Here is an 11,890-nt window from a genome sequence, read left to right on the forward strand (position 1 = left end):
ATGATGTGTTTGGTACGCAATCATGCAGTGCTGCGAAGCTCGGGGAGCTCCTGCACCTCCGCTTATCGCAAACTGGGATTAAAAGGATGGAGGATCCATTCAATATGCCCCACCTAAACACTACCTACTCCGCCATCGTCACTTCGCTGAGCTCACTTCGTAACGTGTGCTACTCAACTAAATTTCCATAGTATATCAGCATAATTGCGGAGTCTGCTTGATTCATTACTTGGCAATACACAGCGCAACACACAACTATACCATTATGACAGACAGTTCAGGTCTCAAAGAAAATGATACGCCTGCACCAACGCACCCAGCACCTATCTCGACCACCAACCCGCGATCTCCACACACCAAAGACGCTTTGTCTCGAATCAATCCGAGCCCCATGAGCCATCGTCAAAGCTTCGGGGAGAATCTCCGGGGCATCCCGTCCTCTCCTCGACAACGACACCCTTCCCTATCACAACATGCACTTCAAGAATTGCTCGACAACCCACCTGTTCGAGGTAATGGAGACCCAAGATTTCGAGGCCGGGATTGGCGGACACTGCAACTAGGCGAGATCGTTAAGGAGAAGGAGCAACAACTACAATTCGTGACCATGGATGACAGCGTCGAGACTGCCACCAACGTAGGAAGCGTGTTATAATATCTTCATGCAGCGCTAACGATATCTAGCTCCTGGTGAATCCGAATTCCACAAACGTAGTCCTAATAAGAGAAAGCAGTGAGACGCAGGCCGTAATCGGTACATATGACTACGCAGACCTGAATGCATATCTTCTCTTGGTTGTCGGCCTGGCTCTACCGGAAGAGGGACAAACGGAGTCTTTCGAAGAATTGGCAAAAAAAGGGCGAGAAGGGAAACCTATACCACTAAAGGACGTGAAAGACCTGGGTAGAAAAGAGCCCATCATCACTCTTGCTGATACCGCCGATCTCACAAAAGCTATGGAAGTCTTTGGCAGCGGCATACATCGTTTAATCGTGGTTAAAGAAGGCACTTTTGACGTTGTTGGAGTTCTATCACAGTTACACCTCCTAGGCTTCTTCTGGGAGCATCGCAGTAGCTTCCCGGCTCTCGAGCCCCTATACAGCGGCGTCTTGAAGGACTTGAACATCGGGTCGCATTCAGTCTACTCAATCAAGTAAGCAGACGTGTACCCTCATGCAATACTGTTCTGACCTCAATTAGTGGCGATAAACCCCTGACGACAGCTCTAGAGCTTATGAATAACGAAGGCGTCACCTCTTTGCCCGTTCTTGACAGTCAACGGAACGTCATTGGGAACATCTCCAATGTGGATGTCCGGGTAAGATATATTACCGATATTTGGGGTGTTTTACTAATCAGCCTAATAGCTACTAACAAAGTCTACTTCGCTGCCATTGCTCAGTTCGTCTTGCATCCATTTCATCTCTGTGATCCTCTCGGAGCGTGGTATGGACGATGGCAAAGATTCTTTCCCTGTCTTTCATGTTAGCCCATACTCTACATTGGCGCACACTGTGGCTAAATTGGTTGCCACCAAGTCTCACCGGTAAGCCACACTGTCATATCTGTAGTATTCTGCTGACAACTCGTGAAGTATGTGGATAGTGGATGCTCCATCGCCTGCTTCGTCTGCGCCGAGTACACCTGCAACCACACCTGCTGTGCTACACCCTCCAGCGCCTTTCAGTCAAGCAACATCGACTATGACACCTCATGGTAATAACCTAGGAGCTCCCGCTGTATCAGCTTCTGCTCTACCAGGCGCTCATCTATCTGGACGTCTCTCGGGTGTCGTTAGTCTTACAGATATTCTCAATGTCTTTGCCCGGGCCAGCGGCCTTCACCCTCACGACCCAGATGAGATGCGGAGGCATCGGCGACGGAGCAGCAGTAGCAGCATCAGGAGAAGCGTAGACAGCAACCGCAGCGGGAGCGTCAGTGGCCGCGAATCTGGAAGGACCGGTGTGAGCAGTGGTGTGGGCGTTGGGCGAAGCACGAGCGTGGCAGGGAAGAGAGCAACGTGAAGTTGATGATGAAAGAAGAGAATATAATCAAGGGTCCGCGACTGTCTTCAGCTGGGAAACTTGTCAGACTCCCGTATTGTGCTGAAAGAGCCAAGCTGGCTTTGTAGATGGCTAGATACTGCCACACACTAGAGGCTGGAATATGATCTTGAGGCTACCGATTCAAAAGAAATTGTTTCGATTATTACTCTGGAGGTATATATACCAGCAGGCCTGAAGGCAATCATGCACATGGTACATCAACATCATGATGTATCACCATGTATATGAATCGTATGGAAAAGGTTAGCACAAATTACCAGAAGAGTCTACACAGTCATCTGCGACACTTGTATACATAATCCAGAGAACTTAAGAACATTCCTGTCTTTCGAATGACACAAATGCTGCCTTCGTTATCTATTGACTAAGCGAACAAGCTTCGAAAATATTATAGCATACCACAGTAAGCTGTTACATAGGTCTAACAGATGGCTTATATGAAAAGCTTAGATATACGGCGTAGCCCTCCGAGTATGTCGTTACGAAGATCACTACGGCGGAGAACCATAGGCGACGTCTCGGTAATTATACTAGCCGGATGGCATGAGTGCGATAACGATTGGTGACAAGTGCAATACTTGAAGGAAAGGGCAAGTTGGGAAGGACAAGGGAACGGCAGACAGTTATCTTGAGAGTACTTAGGGAATGTAGGCTCAAGCATGTTGCGAATGATGCCAGCTTGAGGAAGATATATTTTGTGCTGCGAGATGGGCACAGCCAGGACGTGAACAGCGCTGGCATGAAATCATTCAGCCAGGTTACTGGAACAAGCATACCGATATGTTGGTAGGGACAGGTTTTGTGTTTCGGTGGATGATCGCCGTTGTTCTTATGGGCGGCCATTATATTGGATCGGTATCGCAACTTCATTTGGGATCTAGAAAGCACACTGTACAATGTGCAGGTTTTAAGCCGATATCTTGTACAATAGTCAGCGAGAAATAGGGGTAATGTTGCATTGATCAATTTTATTTACAAGTGCCGCATAGGTTACAACAAAAGGAACGGTCAATAACTTCGCCGCACGTGGTCGTACTGCTTTTCTGCTTGTAGCTCCCTCTCAGTCATAGGTGGTAGGTCCATCATCCTGCTGCTTCTGTATCCTTTCAAATACTCATACGACCACTGTCTTATTTCTGCTGGCTCCATATCAAGATCCTTGAACGTCTTCGCCTTGGGGTCGATGTGCTGGTCAATAAATTCGCGCACCACAGCATCCTTATGGAGAGTTGGCCACCACAAGTATTTGTTCATAACATAGCCTAATGGTTCTCTGATCCGGCGGGGAATGTTGATGTTGCTGCGTTCTCGCAACGTCTCGCCGTCCACAAGTTGGGCGAGCTCGGCCATTGACCACTCGCTGGGTCCGTGTAGTTCATACGTTTGTTCAGCGGTGGTGTCGTCGTAGCACATCTTCTCTAGGGCTTTACCTACATCGCTTGCATGAACAGGCCAGAACGTTTGTTGCATGTGGTTGGACGTAATGTGGCGGTTTGGATAAGCGAGTTTGGTAAGCAACCCGTCTTGCCATCCGTAAATTGGAGACGGGCGGACGATGGTCGTTTCTGGGAAGATAGAACGAGCCACTTTCTCACCACGAGCTTTAGTACGGAAGAACTCTGACTCTGAATTCTCATCCGCGTTGTACGAAGATACTTGCACGAAGCGGTCGACATCGTATTTGGCAACGGCTTCAGCAATGCGTTCGACACCTTCGACATTGACATCTTCCAAATCAAAGTTTCTAAGAGCATGAGTATTCCAAATTGGTCAACTTCGAGAAGACTCACTTCGTGGGGTAGTCTCGACCAATGAGATTGTAGACAATGTCAGAATGTCGAACGCTTTCTTCGATAGACGCAGTATTTCTCAGGTCCATTTCCTATAGGCCATTAGCATATATCTAGCCTTGCATGCTGCTCAGGAACATACAATAAAGACCACGCGACCAAGATCCCCAGAAACCTTCAGATGACGCTTGCCCATGTCATCGCGGAAAGGCACGACGACAGTACAACCGGTCTGAGCTATGTATCATATTTAGCTTACTGGCTCCGCAGACATTCTATATAAATACTAACCCAGTCTCTGTACAATGTATCTCCCAAGGAAACCAGTAGCTCCAAAGACGGTTGCGGTATGTCCTATGATCGTTGGTGAGCTTGCGGTGTTCCGTCAATCGATCGGTGTATGTTATACCTCCAAGAGAGGACCTGTATATACAGAATTAGTGGCTGCAGAGTGTGTCTTGCGGTTGGACTTACCTTCCACCTTGTACTCGGATGATAGGTTTTCCGGTACGAGTGATCGCGATGTCTTGAATGTAGCGTTTCTGGGTTGTAGAGAGGGGTGAATTGGCGACCCTGGGAAATACAGCCTGTTGTAAGGCGGCGCCAGACCGCATACACTGTCTTGACGACGCCATTGCGTTCAATGGCTCTGTTACAAGTTGTTACCTTCGTAAGACCGCTGCGAGGAGCTTCAACTGACGTTCCATGAATGGCGGACCGCAAGCTTACCTAATCGCGGGCTCGTGTTAGCGTGCGTACCTGGAGCTCCAACATCGGACAGTTCACTAAAGCGTGAGAGCATTACAAGTCCAGCAATTCATAACTCTCACGCATAATCGACACGCGACTCACTCCCACATACCTCTCACTGTTATATTTGCCATCGATTCGTCACACTCAACTTGAAGATGGCTATGGAGGTGGATCGCATCTCCGACTTTCTCGGTGATCAGCGCGAGCAGGCTCCAGAGGACCTCCAGCCTTATTTCCTAGAATTTGAAGACAAGTGGGAGAAGAAGCTATGGCACGAGCTAACAGAGGAGCTGATAAAATTCTTCAACCAGCCAGATAGTGCACCACAGCGTCTGGCTCTCTACGACACATTCATTAAGAGCTTCGCTGGAAAGGTTAACCAGTTGAAGCTCGTGACTTTGGGACTGAAGGCAGCTTCACAGATTAAAGGTATGAGAAAACTCACTGTGCTTAAGATTCTTTGTCTCATATATAATCAGATCCCCAAGATCGACTGAAATTCGTTACGACCCTTGCCGGAAGGGTCAACAAGCCTGTGTCCCAGGACGCCTACGTTCACGCCACTGTGGAAGCCGCAAACATACACCTACAACTAGAGCAGTATGAGGAGGCACGGAAGAAGTTAGACGAGTGTGAGAAGATTCTAGATACATTCGATTCTGTTGAGACCGTTGTACACGCTTCCTTCTACGGCGCGAATGCCGAGTACTACAAAGCCAAGCAAGAATTTGCATCATACTACAAGAACGCTCTTCTATATCTGGCATGCATAGATCTCTCTATGCTATCGGTAGAGGAGCGACAGTCAAGAGCATATGATCTCAGCATTGCTGCCCTCGTCTCAGACTCCATTTACAACTTCGGAGAGCTCCTTCTCCACCCTATCCTCGATTCGCTAAACAACACTAGCCACGCATGGCTTCGTGAATTGCTATTCGCGTTCAATCGCGGCGATTTGAACGCCTGGGACGCACAAGTCGGTAATCTATCGAAGAACAAGTTGCTCAAGGCGCATTCGCATTTCCTATACCAAAAAATATCTCTTGCCGCACTTACAGAAGCTGTATTTCGTCGGCCGCCTCATGACCGCGCAATGACATTTGCGACCATATCGGAGGAAACGAAAGTTAAGCCGATCGAGATAGAACACCTAATCATGAAGGCTTTGAGCTTGGGTCTCGTAAAGGGACAGATCGACCAAGTTGCGGAGGTGGCACGCATCAACTGGGTACAGCCGAAGGTCCTCGATATGAAGCAGATCGAAAACATGAGAGGGCGACTGAAGGAATGGGATTCCAGCGTCAACCAACTGGGTAATTGGATCGAGGGGGTTGGCAAGGATGTCTGGGCAGCATGAGCCGAGCAGACGAAAGGATTGGCAAGCGGCCAATGTAGTGCATGTATTGCCTGCATAAGCGGTCCTGTATGACATATAGACAGCATCCAAATCAAGCCTTGATCATGATAAAATGTACACGTGTCTTCACACTTCCCAAAGGATCAAAGGCCTGGCAGGGACCATACAACAATAGACGCTCCAGCGAACCAAGCCGGGAACCATACAAGCCAAACAACAACTTGCGTCCACATGCCCCAGATGTGCCAGCCTTGAGCCGCCTGTAGTAGAAGGTCCACAACATCATAGTGCCAGTGTTGTGTTGCTAGTGTCGCCACCATCATGGGACTCACAGCAGTCAAGATTACGGTCATGAGACAAGGCAGGACGGTGCTGTTCGGGATTCGTCGCACGAAGCTCAGGGGCACCGCGAGGACTCCAATTATGAATGACAACGAGAAGTTCAATGTTGCCAATGCTGACAAGAACATGCCGAGTAGAAGTAATGAGAAGCATTGAATAAGGGTGGTTTCTTGCTGTGTTGGGCGTCTAAATTGAGAGACCGCGGTCGCAGTCATGATGGGAAGAACGAGTGTGATGGCTGTTGTCGCATGAAAGAGGGGCCGGAGTACCTATGAAAGTTGTCAGGGCTAGATTGTAGGCGTATGGTCAATGACTTACGTGTTCGGGACTGTTATTAAACAGATAGAACGGTATGAGTCCGAGGAAATGAGCCGCCGCGATGTATGCGAGGGGAAAGAACATTTTTCGCTCTACAACTGCCAAGGTAGACGCTGGGACAAGGGCAACAGACTTCTTCTCCTTTATGACTACCATTTTCTCTTCCTTGCTTGCGCCGGGGGTTGCTGCTGAAGTAGCTTTGGAAGAATTGAGCGGTCTGCCACTCTGCACCCATAGAGCAATACATGTCACCGTGAAATTTGCAGCAACGAGCATAGCGCTCGGCAGGTAGGTCCCTATACTAACAAAGACCTTGGCTTGGAGAAGCAAATATAGGAAAAAGCTCTGGTGAAGATGCTCGAGGAGGTTGTTTAGACTGCGAAACAGGCTCTCGACGACTTTCCCGAGGCCCATTTCGTCATGCCAACCATCGCCCACAGTCTGTAGGGTAATTGCATCAACGTGATATGGAATGAAGCTGCTATGCGGTCCGGTCGAATGCCCAAGGCCTTGATTGACCATCCCTCGAAGCATCGTCTGTAGCCGTTCCTCATACGTGTTCTTGTGGTCGAACATACGCTGGAGCGTGCAGCCTATACCCATCTGGTTACTTGCTATTTGAACAGCTGTATTGAAGAGGTCAAGGTTCGACAATTGGCCGTTGGTACCATCATAAAGAATGTGTAGCTTGTCAAATCGATGACCCCAAGGTCCAGCGGGGTATTCGATTGCAACCGCTCCTTGGAGTGCTCCGCTCTTGATTGTGAGAGGTTCGACCGACGCAGGGAGAACAGCGTTGTGGTACGCGTCTACCCAAGCTTGAGGTCCCTCTCTACTGTCTCCCGAGATTAGGAATATGACGTCTTTTGACCAGAGTGACCATCTCTTCATGTACCGAGCCAGTGTTAATAACAGAGCCACACCACTATGGTTGATGTCGCCATTCATAGTCTTCCAGGAAGCTATCATGACTACAGCCTCTGTAGCATCCGCGCGGGGACCTTGCAGGACTGCGTATACATTCTCACCAGATAGTTTACGACCCGACACATCGTACTCGTACTTCTGTGTAGCAACTTTCAATCCTGCCAATCGAAGAATATCTCCGAGTTTCTGTGACCGCCTGGGATATAAGTAAGCTTGAATGTTCAAACACACATCAATTGGCATACTCTTGTTCCGACTTGCCTACAAGTCCAGCTACTTCATGCCGGTATGCTCTGAACACGTTGTGTTCACTTCCACCAAAATATGTATGCACTTGGCCAGGCAGCAGCGCATTTTCAGATATATACGTCTTTCGAGAATATTCGTCCAGTGGTAGCAGACATAGCCAAACGCAACCGACTATGACAAGCAGCGCGGAGAGGTACGGCGGGATTTTAAGGAGTCGTTCATCGCGACGGAGGCCGAGAATGGATGCTATATTGCGTTGTGAGCATGAGAATAAGGTGCATCCGAGAATACGTACAAAGCAAAGTCATCCTACGGACAGGTCTGGTACCCTGATGCCTCGTTGAGTTGTTGTGTCTGGGTGATCCATATAAGATAGGTTGTCGGGGGTCCCTGAAAAGCTTCCCCGGATTTTAGCTTCGAGATTTGCAAGCTGGCGGCAGAACGCCTGCCTTGCTTGTCGTTCGCAAGCTTCTGATTGATAGTATCCGATCAGCTTGACGTACCTCAACCGCTTGTAACTCATACGATGGCGTTCTCATTACCCCAATTCAATCCGATACGGATACGATCATATGTTCTACGTCTGCCGCTTGCAACGCGCCTTCTGCTACTCGTCATTGTCCTCTTCTACCTAGCCAGCTGGCTGTTCTCGTGGCTTCAAGAATGGGGCGCGTTGATTCCTAGTAAAGTCGGGTTGGCTACGTGTGAGTATAAGTTCCGCGAGTCCAGTCAGTCTAAGATTCATAAACTGACTGGCCATACCTGTAGTATACCGCTTGAACACCTATGTCTTCTTACATGTGGGATTCTTCCACGCCTTCTTCAATCTCCTCGCGTTGACTCCACTGCTCGAACGGTTCGAATCGGAAAATGGAACAATCGTAACGATTGTCTTATTCACTGGCCGTAAGACTAGACAGTTTGCGTTTGCATATATTATGAAGACTGATTACAATATAGCATTTGGGTTACTCCCTGGCGCTATCTACATATTACTCGAGCGCGGCATACTACGCGGAGATGTCGGAGTACAGGGCTCAAGGTAATAGCCCCGGTCATACATAGTGTTCTAGACTGATCTTAGCAGTATACTGGTCTTCCTCCTCCTGGCTTCCGAAGCCGTAAAGACCTACCGCGCGAATCCGCACCTCAGCATAGGAACATACAGAATCCCAACGTGGACAACGCCACTGTTCATAGTCCTCGCTGTCAGCTTTATCATGCCTAACGTCAGCCTATTAGGCCATCTATCTGGCGCAGCCATAGGCTATGCTTGGGGTTTCGGTTATCTCCGGTTCCTTGCACCACCGGAGAAGATATTGCGCTGGATAGAAGGGAAGCTCAACTTGCTCGGCCGTCTGCCGCACTATGTGTCAGTCGACCAAAAAACGTATGGACGATATGGCGTGCTTCCTTCGTCTACAGAGAATCCTCGCGGAGCAATACGACTGAGTAGTCCGGCACAGAGACTTGGTCCGTGAGAGCGCAGTGAGATTCATTTTTGATTGCGATTCAAGCATTGGGTGGCAACGCTGGCGTTTGGGATATAAAGCAGTTTATCAAAAGCGGCATCGCTGTATGATTGATGCCCCGTCCGCACGTGTTGGTTGTATCATAGACTATTCAGTTGCGAGCTCTAGGTTTGCAGCAAGCTGGTAATTTCAACAGACTGTCAATTGCGGTCCCTTGTCATTTTGATCGATTGCTTCATTTGGCCATCTACGTTGGAATCTTACCCTTGTAAACCGACCAACTTTTGTATCTATGATTCAATTTTCCTGTCGTATCCCATGCAAACACTTCCATGCAGACTCTCCGGTCCTATTTTGCCGACGAGATGTTCTTTACTCCTCCCCAAATAGCCCCCACTCCCTGATTTCGAATGACTCCAAGACCTTGCCCCTCATCTCCATCGCGGTCTCCATCAATGGCCCTAGCCTTTGCGCCTGTAAGTCCACGTCCTCCTTGACATACTCGCCCGGCACATGCGGTACATTGATCGTGACTACTATATCAGTCTTCTTCTGCGGCAACCGCACCAAAATCAACAGAATGCCGTAGAAATCTGGCTGCGGCTTAGGTGGTTTGCCAAATGGCGAAGGCTCAGCTGGCGCTGGGGTCTGTGTTGCTGCAAGGAGGTATACTGGCGTCGTTCTTATTTTGTTGGTGTTAGCAGTGGTCAAACCTTTGGTGAACATGGGATTTGGCGAGGGGGACTTACGGCAACTTTGATAGCTTGGCACTGGCCGCTATCAGGTATTTTGTCGTATCATTCGTTCCCTCGGCGATATCTTCAAAGTGATATTTGAGGGCATCTTCGTCTGTCGCGGCAATCTCCGGGCCGACGTAGTTGAGAATTTCGAAGATTACGGATGTGAGGCCATCTTTGTCGACGTATACTTCTTGGTGGTCGGGGACTTGACGGAATGAGCTGGGGATTGTGAGTAATCTGAGCGTACCGATAAGCCGAGAGTGCGCATTTACCTGACGTCTACATATGTAGAAGGGAGATCGGCGGTGATGGCTCCGCCGTACAAGTCTGTTTTTGAGTAAGTTGCCATTTTGGGGTGGTTGTAGGGCCGAGCCAAAGTTTGGGCGTTAGTGCGAGACGAAGTGTTGTTGATGGATCTGCTCCGAGAACTTATTGAATTGTTTTGAAAAGGTAGCACTCGACTCTCGTGTTTGTCTAGGCATTTTATGTATCCATGGAAATTGCACTGGCATTAGGTAGCTATGTGGTGATCAGGCAGCAGATGGGTGTCTGCCTAGTTGGCAAGAGTGATGCCTTGCGAGATCCAACTCCACGACTCAGAAATCATACTTGAACAAATCACAGTAAAGGTACTTTTCGTCTGACGATGCTGAGTCTATTATAGCTTACAAATCTGGTTTACTTTCTTCCGTATGGGGTTAGGAAACAGTGAATAAGTTGTGCGCGTGATCTGAGGGGATTACGAGCACGCCAATGGGTCTCTGAGCTGGGTAGGTTGCACTTAAGGGAAGATGATTTATTCTGCTACAATATGTGTTGCCATTCGATTAGACTTGGGTATCATTTCAAATCTTCAAGACTTTTCCAGCCTTTTGAGGCTTCATGTCAACGCCGCGAATGCTTTTTTGAGGTCCAACTCCGCGAATTGGGATGTAGAAACCGCCTCTTCTTCCAGTGATGCTAGATTTCTCTTTTCCAGTAAACCTGAAGGGCGCCACCAGGCGAAACATATTGCTTGCATACAACTCCAAGCCGAGGTGGGAAATACTGATTCGTATCACAGAAGAAGTGATCTCATGATACGCTCGACACCCATATATACACACTTGGTGACAAGTAGCGAGACAAGTAGCGAAGTGGAATCAGCAATTGAGTCTGACGGTCGTATTCAAGCCTCGACTTCCATCTTCTCGACTCCTGCAGCGAGTACGGCAACCTCCTTGACTGGCTTGCTTGTGTTTCCGTTGTCGGTGCGTAAACCGACGGCTGCTTCTGCTTCTTTCTGGCTGTATGGCACTTCTTTAAGCTGGCGAACTCTTTTCTTGTGGATTTTGCCCTTCTTATGGGCCTCAAAATTATGCTCCCCCTCAAACCATTTTGAACATTCAGTGCAGTACCATTGTCCTAGACCAGGAAGGTCCTCGGCGACTTTGGTATCTTTATATTGCTGCAGATGCTTATCGGAGTGTAGATCGGCGTGAATTTGGTCGAGATCGCGAGTATGCCGCCTTGTCTTCTTCTTGGAATCAGCGCCACGGATGGCAGGCATGGTGAAAACGTTTTTTTAGAACGATTTGAAGACCTATGTAGGCTACGCAAGAGGCCGGCGAGGAGTTTGAATCGGCTATGAATATTGCTGTTTACAGTCAAAATCGCTCAGAAGCACAAGCGAGCTCGCTCCGAGGAACAAATTTCTAGTAGCATGCAGCCGGCCGAGACGCGTGATGGAGGCGGCTCAGTGGGTTGTTACACTTTGCTACTTCGTTACTGGGGCAAATTGTGCGCGCGCAGGGCTGCAGACCATAGGCATGTGCGCAAGGAAGGCGGTGTTTGAGGGCCCCTAACAGGCGCAAAAAAGCGGGCAGTCAGCCAAAA

General features: G+C 48.8%; 7 protein-coding genes across 7 annotated transcripts; 3 read left to right on the forward strand and 4 right to left on the reverse strand.

The window, feature by feature from the left end:
• Window positions 1-114: 114 nt before the first annotated feature.
• Window positions 115-2,309, forward strand: EJ05DRAFT_382661 (uncharacterized protein). The gene is made up of 5 exons (XM_033741243.1): window positions 115-637; window positions 685-1,154; window positions 1,202-1,319; window positions 1,369-1,547; window positions 1,596-2,309. The coding sequence occupies exons 1-5, from the start codon at window positions 266-268 to the stop codon at window positions 2,023-2,025; spliced, it is 1,569 nt and encodes a 522-aa protein (XP_033600708.1). The 5' UTR covers window positions 115-265; the 3' UTR covers window positions 2,026-2,309.
• A 738-nt stretch (window positions 2,310-3,047) lies between these two features.
• EJ05DRAFT_531935 (NAD(P)-binding protein) lies at window positions 3,048-4,492 on the reverse strand (the record flags this gene model as incomplete). The annotated part of the gene is made up of 6 exons (XM_033749053.1): window positions 3,048-3,811; window positions 3,858-3,949; window positions 4,000-4,094; window positions 4,149-4,228; window positions 4,332-4,399; window positions 4,442-4,492. The coding sequence occupies 6 exons, from the start codon at window positions 4,490-4,492 to the stop codon at window positions 3,076-3,078; spliced, it is 1,122 nt and encodes a 373-aa protein (XP_033600709.1). The 3' UTR covers window positions 3,048-3,075.
• Window positions 4,493-4,674: 182 nt separating this feature from the next.
• Window positions 4,675-6,165, forward strand: EJ05DRAFT_465295 (uncharacterized protein). Its single transcript, XM_033742774.1, has 2 exons — window positions 4,675-5,039; window positions 5,090-6,165. The coding sequence occupies exons 1-2, from the start codon at window positions 4,766-4,768 to the stop codon at window positions 5,965-5,967; spliced, it is 1,152 nt and encodes a 383-aa protein (XP_033600710.1). The 5' UTR covers window positions 4,675-4,765; the 3' UTR covers window positions 5,968-6,165.
• Window positions 6,111-8,111, reverse strand: EJ05DRAFT_511076 (Glycosylphosphatidylinositol:protein transamidase, GAA1 component; the record flags this gene model as incomplete). The annotated part of the gene is made up of 4 exons (XM_033748225.1): window positions 6,111-6,578; window positions 6,628-7,750; window positions 7,800-8,049; window positions 8,099-8,111. The coding sequence occupies 4 exons, from the start codon at window positions 8,109-8,111 to the stop codon at window positions 6,111-6,113; spliced, it is 1,854 nt and encodes a 617-aa protein (XP_033600711.1).
• A 112-nt stretch (window positions 8,112-8,223) lies between these two features.
• On the forward strand, window positions 8,224-9,646 carry EJ05DRAFT_476516 (uncharacterized protein). The gene is made up of 4 exons (XM_033744046.1): window positions 8,224-8,507; window positions 8,572-8,709; window positions 8,764-8,845; window positions 8,891-9,646. Exons 1-4 carry the CDS (start codon window positions 8,330-8,332, stop codon window positions 9,282-9,284), a joined length of 792 nt encoding a protein of 263 aa, XP_033600712.1. The 5' UTR covers window positions 8,224-8,329; the 3' UTR covers window positions 9,285-9,646.
• On the reverse strand, window positions 9,397-10,645 carry EJ05DRAFT_476517 (Mog1p/PsbP-like protein). Its single transcript, XM_033744047.1, has 3 exons — window positions 10,288-10,645; window positions 10,025-10,234; window positions 9,397-9,957 (listed from the first exon to the last, which is right to left on the reverse strand). Exons 1-3 carry the CDS (start codon window positions 10,362-10,364, stop codon window positions 9,648-9,650), a joined length of 597 nt encoding a protein of 198 aa, XP_033600713.1. The 5' UTR covers window positions 10,365-10,645; the 3' UTR covers window positions 9,397-9,647.
• Window positions 10,646-10,787: 142 nt separating this feature from the next.
• Window positions 10,788-11,767, reverse strand: EJ05DRAFT_476518 (uncharacterized protein). Its single transcript, XM_033744048.1, has one exon. The coding sequence runs from the start codon at window positions 11,562-11,564 to the stop codon at window positions 11,184-11,186; it is 381 nt and encodes a 126-aa protein (XP_033600714.1). The 5' UTR covers window positions 11,565-11,767; the 3' UTR covers window positions 10,788-11,183.
• Between the last annotated feature and the right edge of the window lie 123 nt (window positions 11,768-11,890).

This window comes from Pseudovirgaria hyperparasitica (assembly GCF_010093815.1).
Source record: "Pseudovirgaria hyperparasitica strain CBS 121739 unplaced genomic scaffold EJ05scaffold_8, whole genome shotgun sequence".
Taxonomy (NCBI): domain Eukaryota; kingdom Fungi; phylum Ascomycota; class Dothideomycetes; order Acrospermales; family Acrospermaceae; genus Pseudovirgaria; species Pseudovirgaria hyperparasitica.

What these genes read in the sequence shown, in the direction of transcription:
- EJ05DRAFT_476518 (XM_033744048.1), bottom strand. Translation starts at nt 11,564, where the DNA reads ATGCCTGCCATCCGTGGCGCTGATTCCAAGAAGAAGACAAGGCGGCAT.
- EJ05DRAFT_476516 (XM_033744046.1), top strand. Translation starts at nt 8,330, where the DNA reads ATGGCGTTCTCATTACCCCAATTCAATCCGATACGGATACGATCATAT. An exon ending in TAAAGTCGGGTTGGCTACGT is followed by an intron (nt 8,508 to 8,571) that starts GTGAGTATAAGT and finishes CCATACCTGTAG; the next exon opens with TATACCGCTTGAACACCTAT. An exon ending in GATTGTCTTATTCACTGGCC is followed by an intron (nt 8,710 to 8,763) that starts GTAAGACTAGAC and finishes ATTACAATATAG; the next exon opens with CATTTGGGTTACTCCCTGGC.
- EJ05DRAFT_465295 (XM_033742774.1), top strand. Translation starts at nt 4,766, where the DNA reads ATGGCTATGGAGGTGGATCGCATCTCCGACTTTCTCGGTGATCAGCGC. An exon ending in GGCAGCTTCACAGATTAAAG is followed by an intron (nt 5,040 to 5,089) that starts GTATGAGAAAAC and finishes ATATATAATCAG; the next exon opens with ATCCCCAAGATCGACTGAAA.
- EJ05DRAFT_476517 (XM_033744047.1), bottom strand. Translation starts at nt 10,364, where the DNA reads ATGGCAACTTACTCAAAAACAGACTTGTACGGCGGAGCCATCACCGCC. An exon ending in TCTACATATGTAGACGTCAG is followed by an intron (nt 10,235 to 10,287) that starts GTAAATGCGCAC and finishes CACAATCCCCAG; the next exon opens with CTCATTCCGTCAAGTCCCCG. An exon ending in GCCAAGCTATCAAAGTTGCC is followed by an intron (nt 9,958 to 10,024) that starts GTAAGTCCCCCT and finishes CAACAAAATAAG; the next exon opens with AACGACGCCAGTATACCTCC.
- EJ05DRAFT_382661 (XM_033741243.1), top strand. Translation starts at nt 266, where the DNA reads ATGACAGACAGTTCAGGTCTCAAAGAAAATGATACGCCTGCACCAACG. An exon ending in GCGTCGAGACTGCCACCAAC is followed by an intron (nt 638 to 684) that starts GTAGGAAGCGTG and finishes AACGATATCTAG; the next exon opens with CTCCTGGTGAATCCGAATTC. An exon ending in TCTCCAATGTGGATGTCCGG is followed by an intron (nt 1,320 to 1,368) that starts GTAAGATATATT and finishes TCAGCCTAATAG; the next exon opens with CTACTAACAAAGTCTACTTC.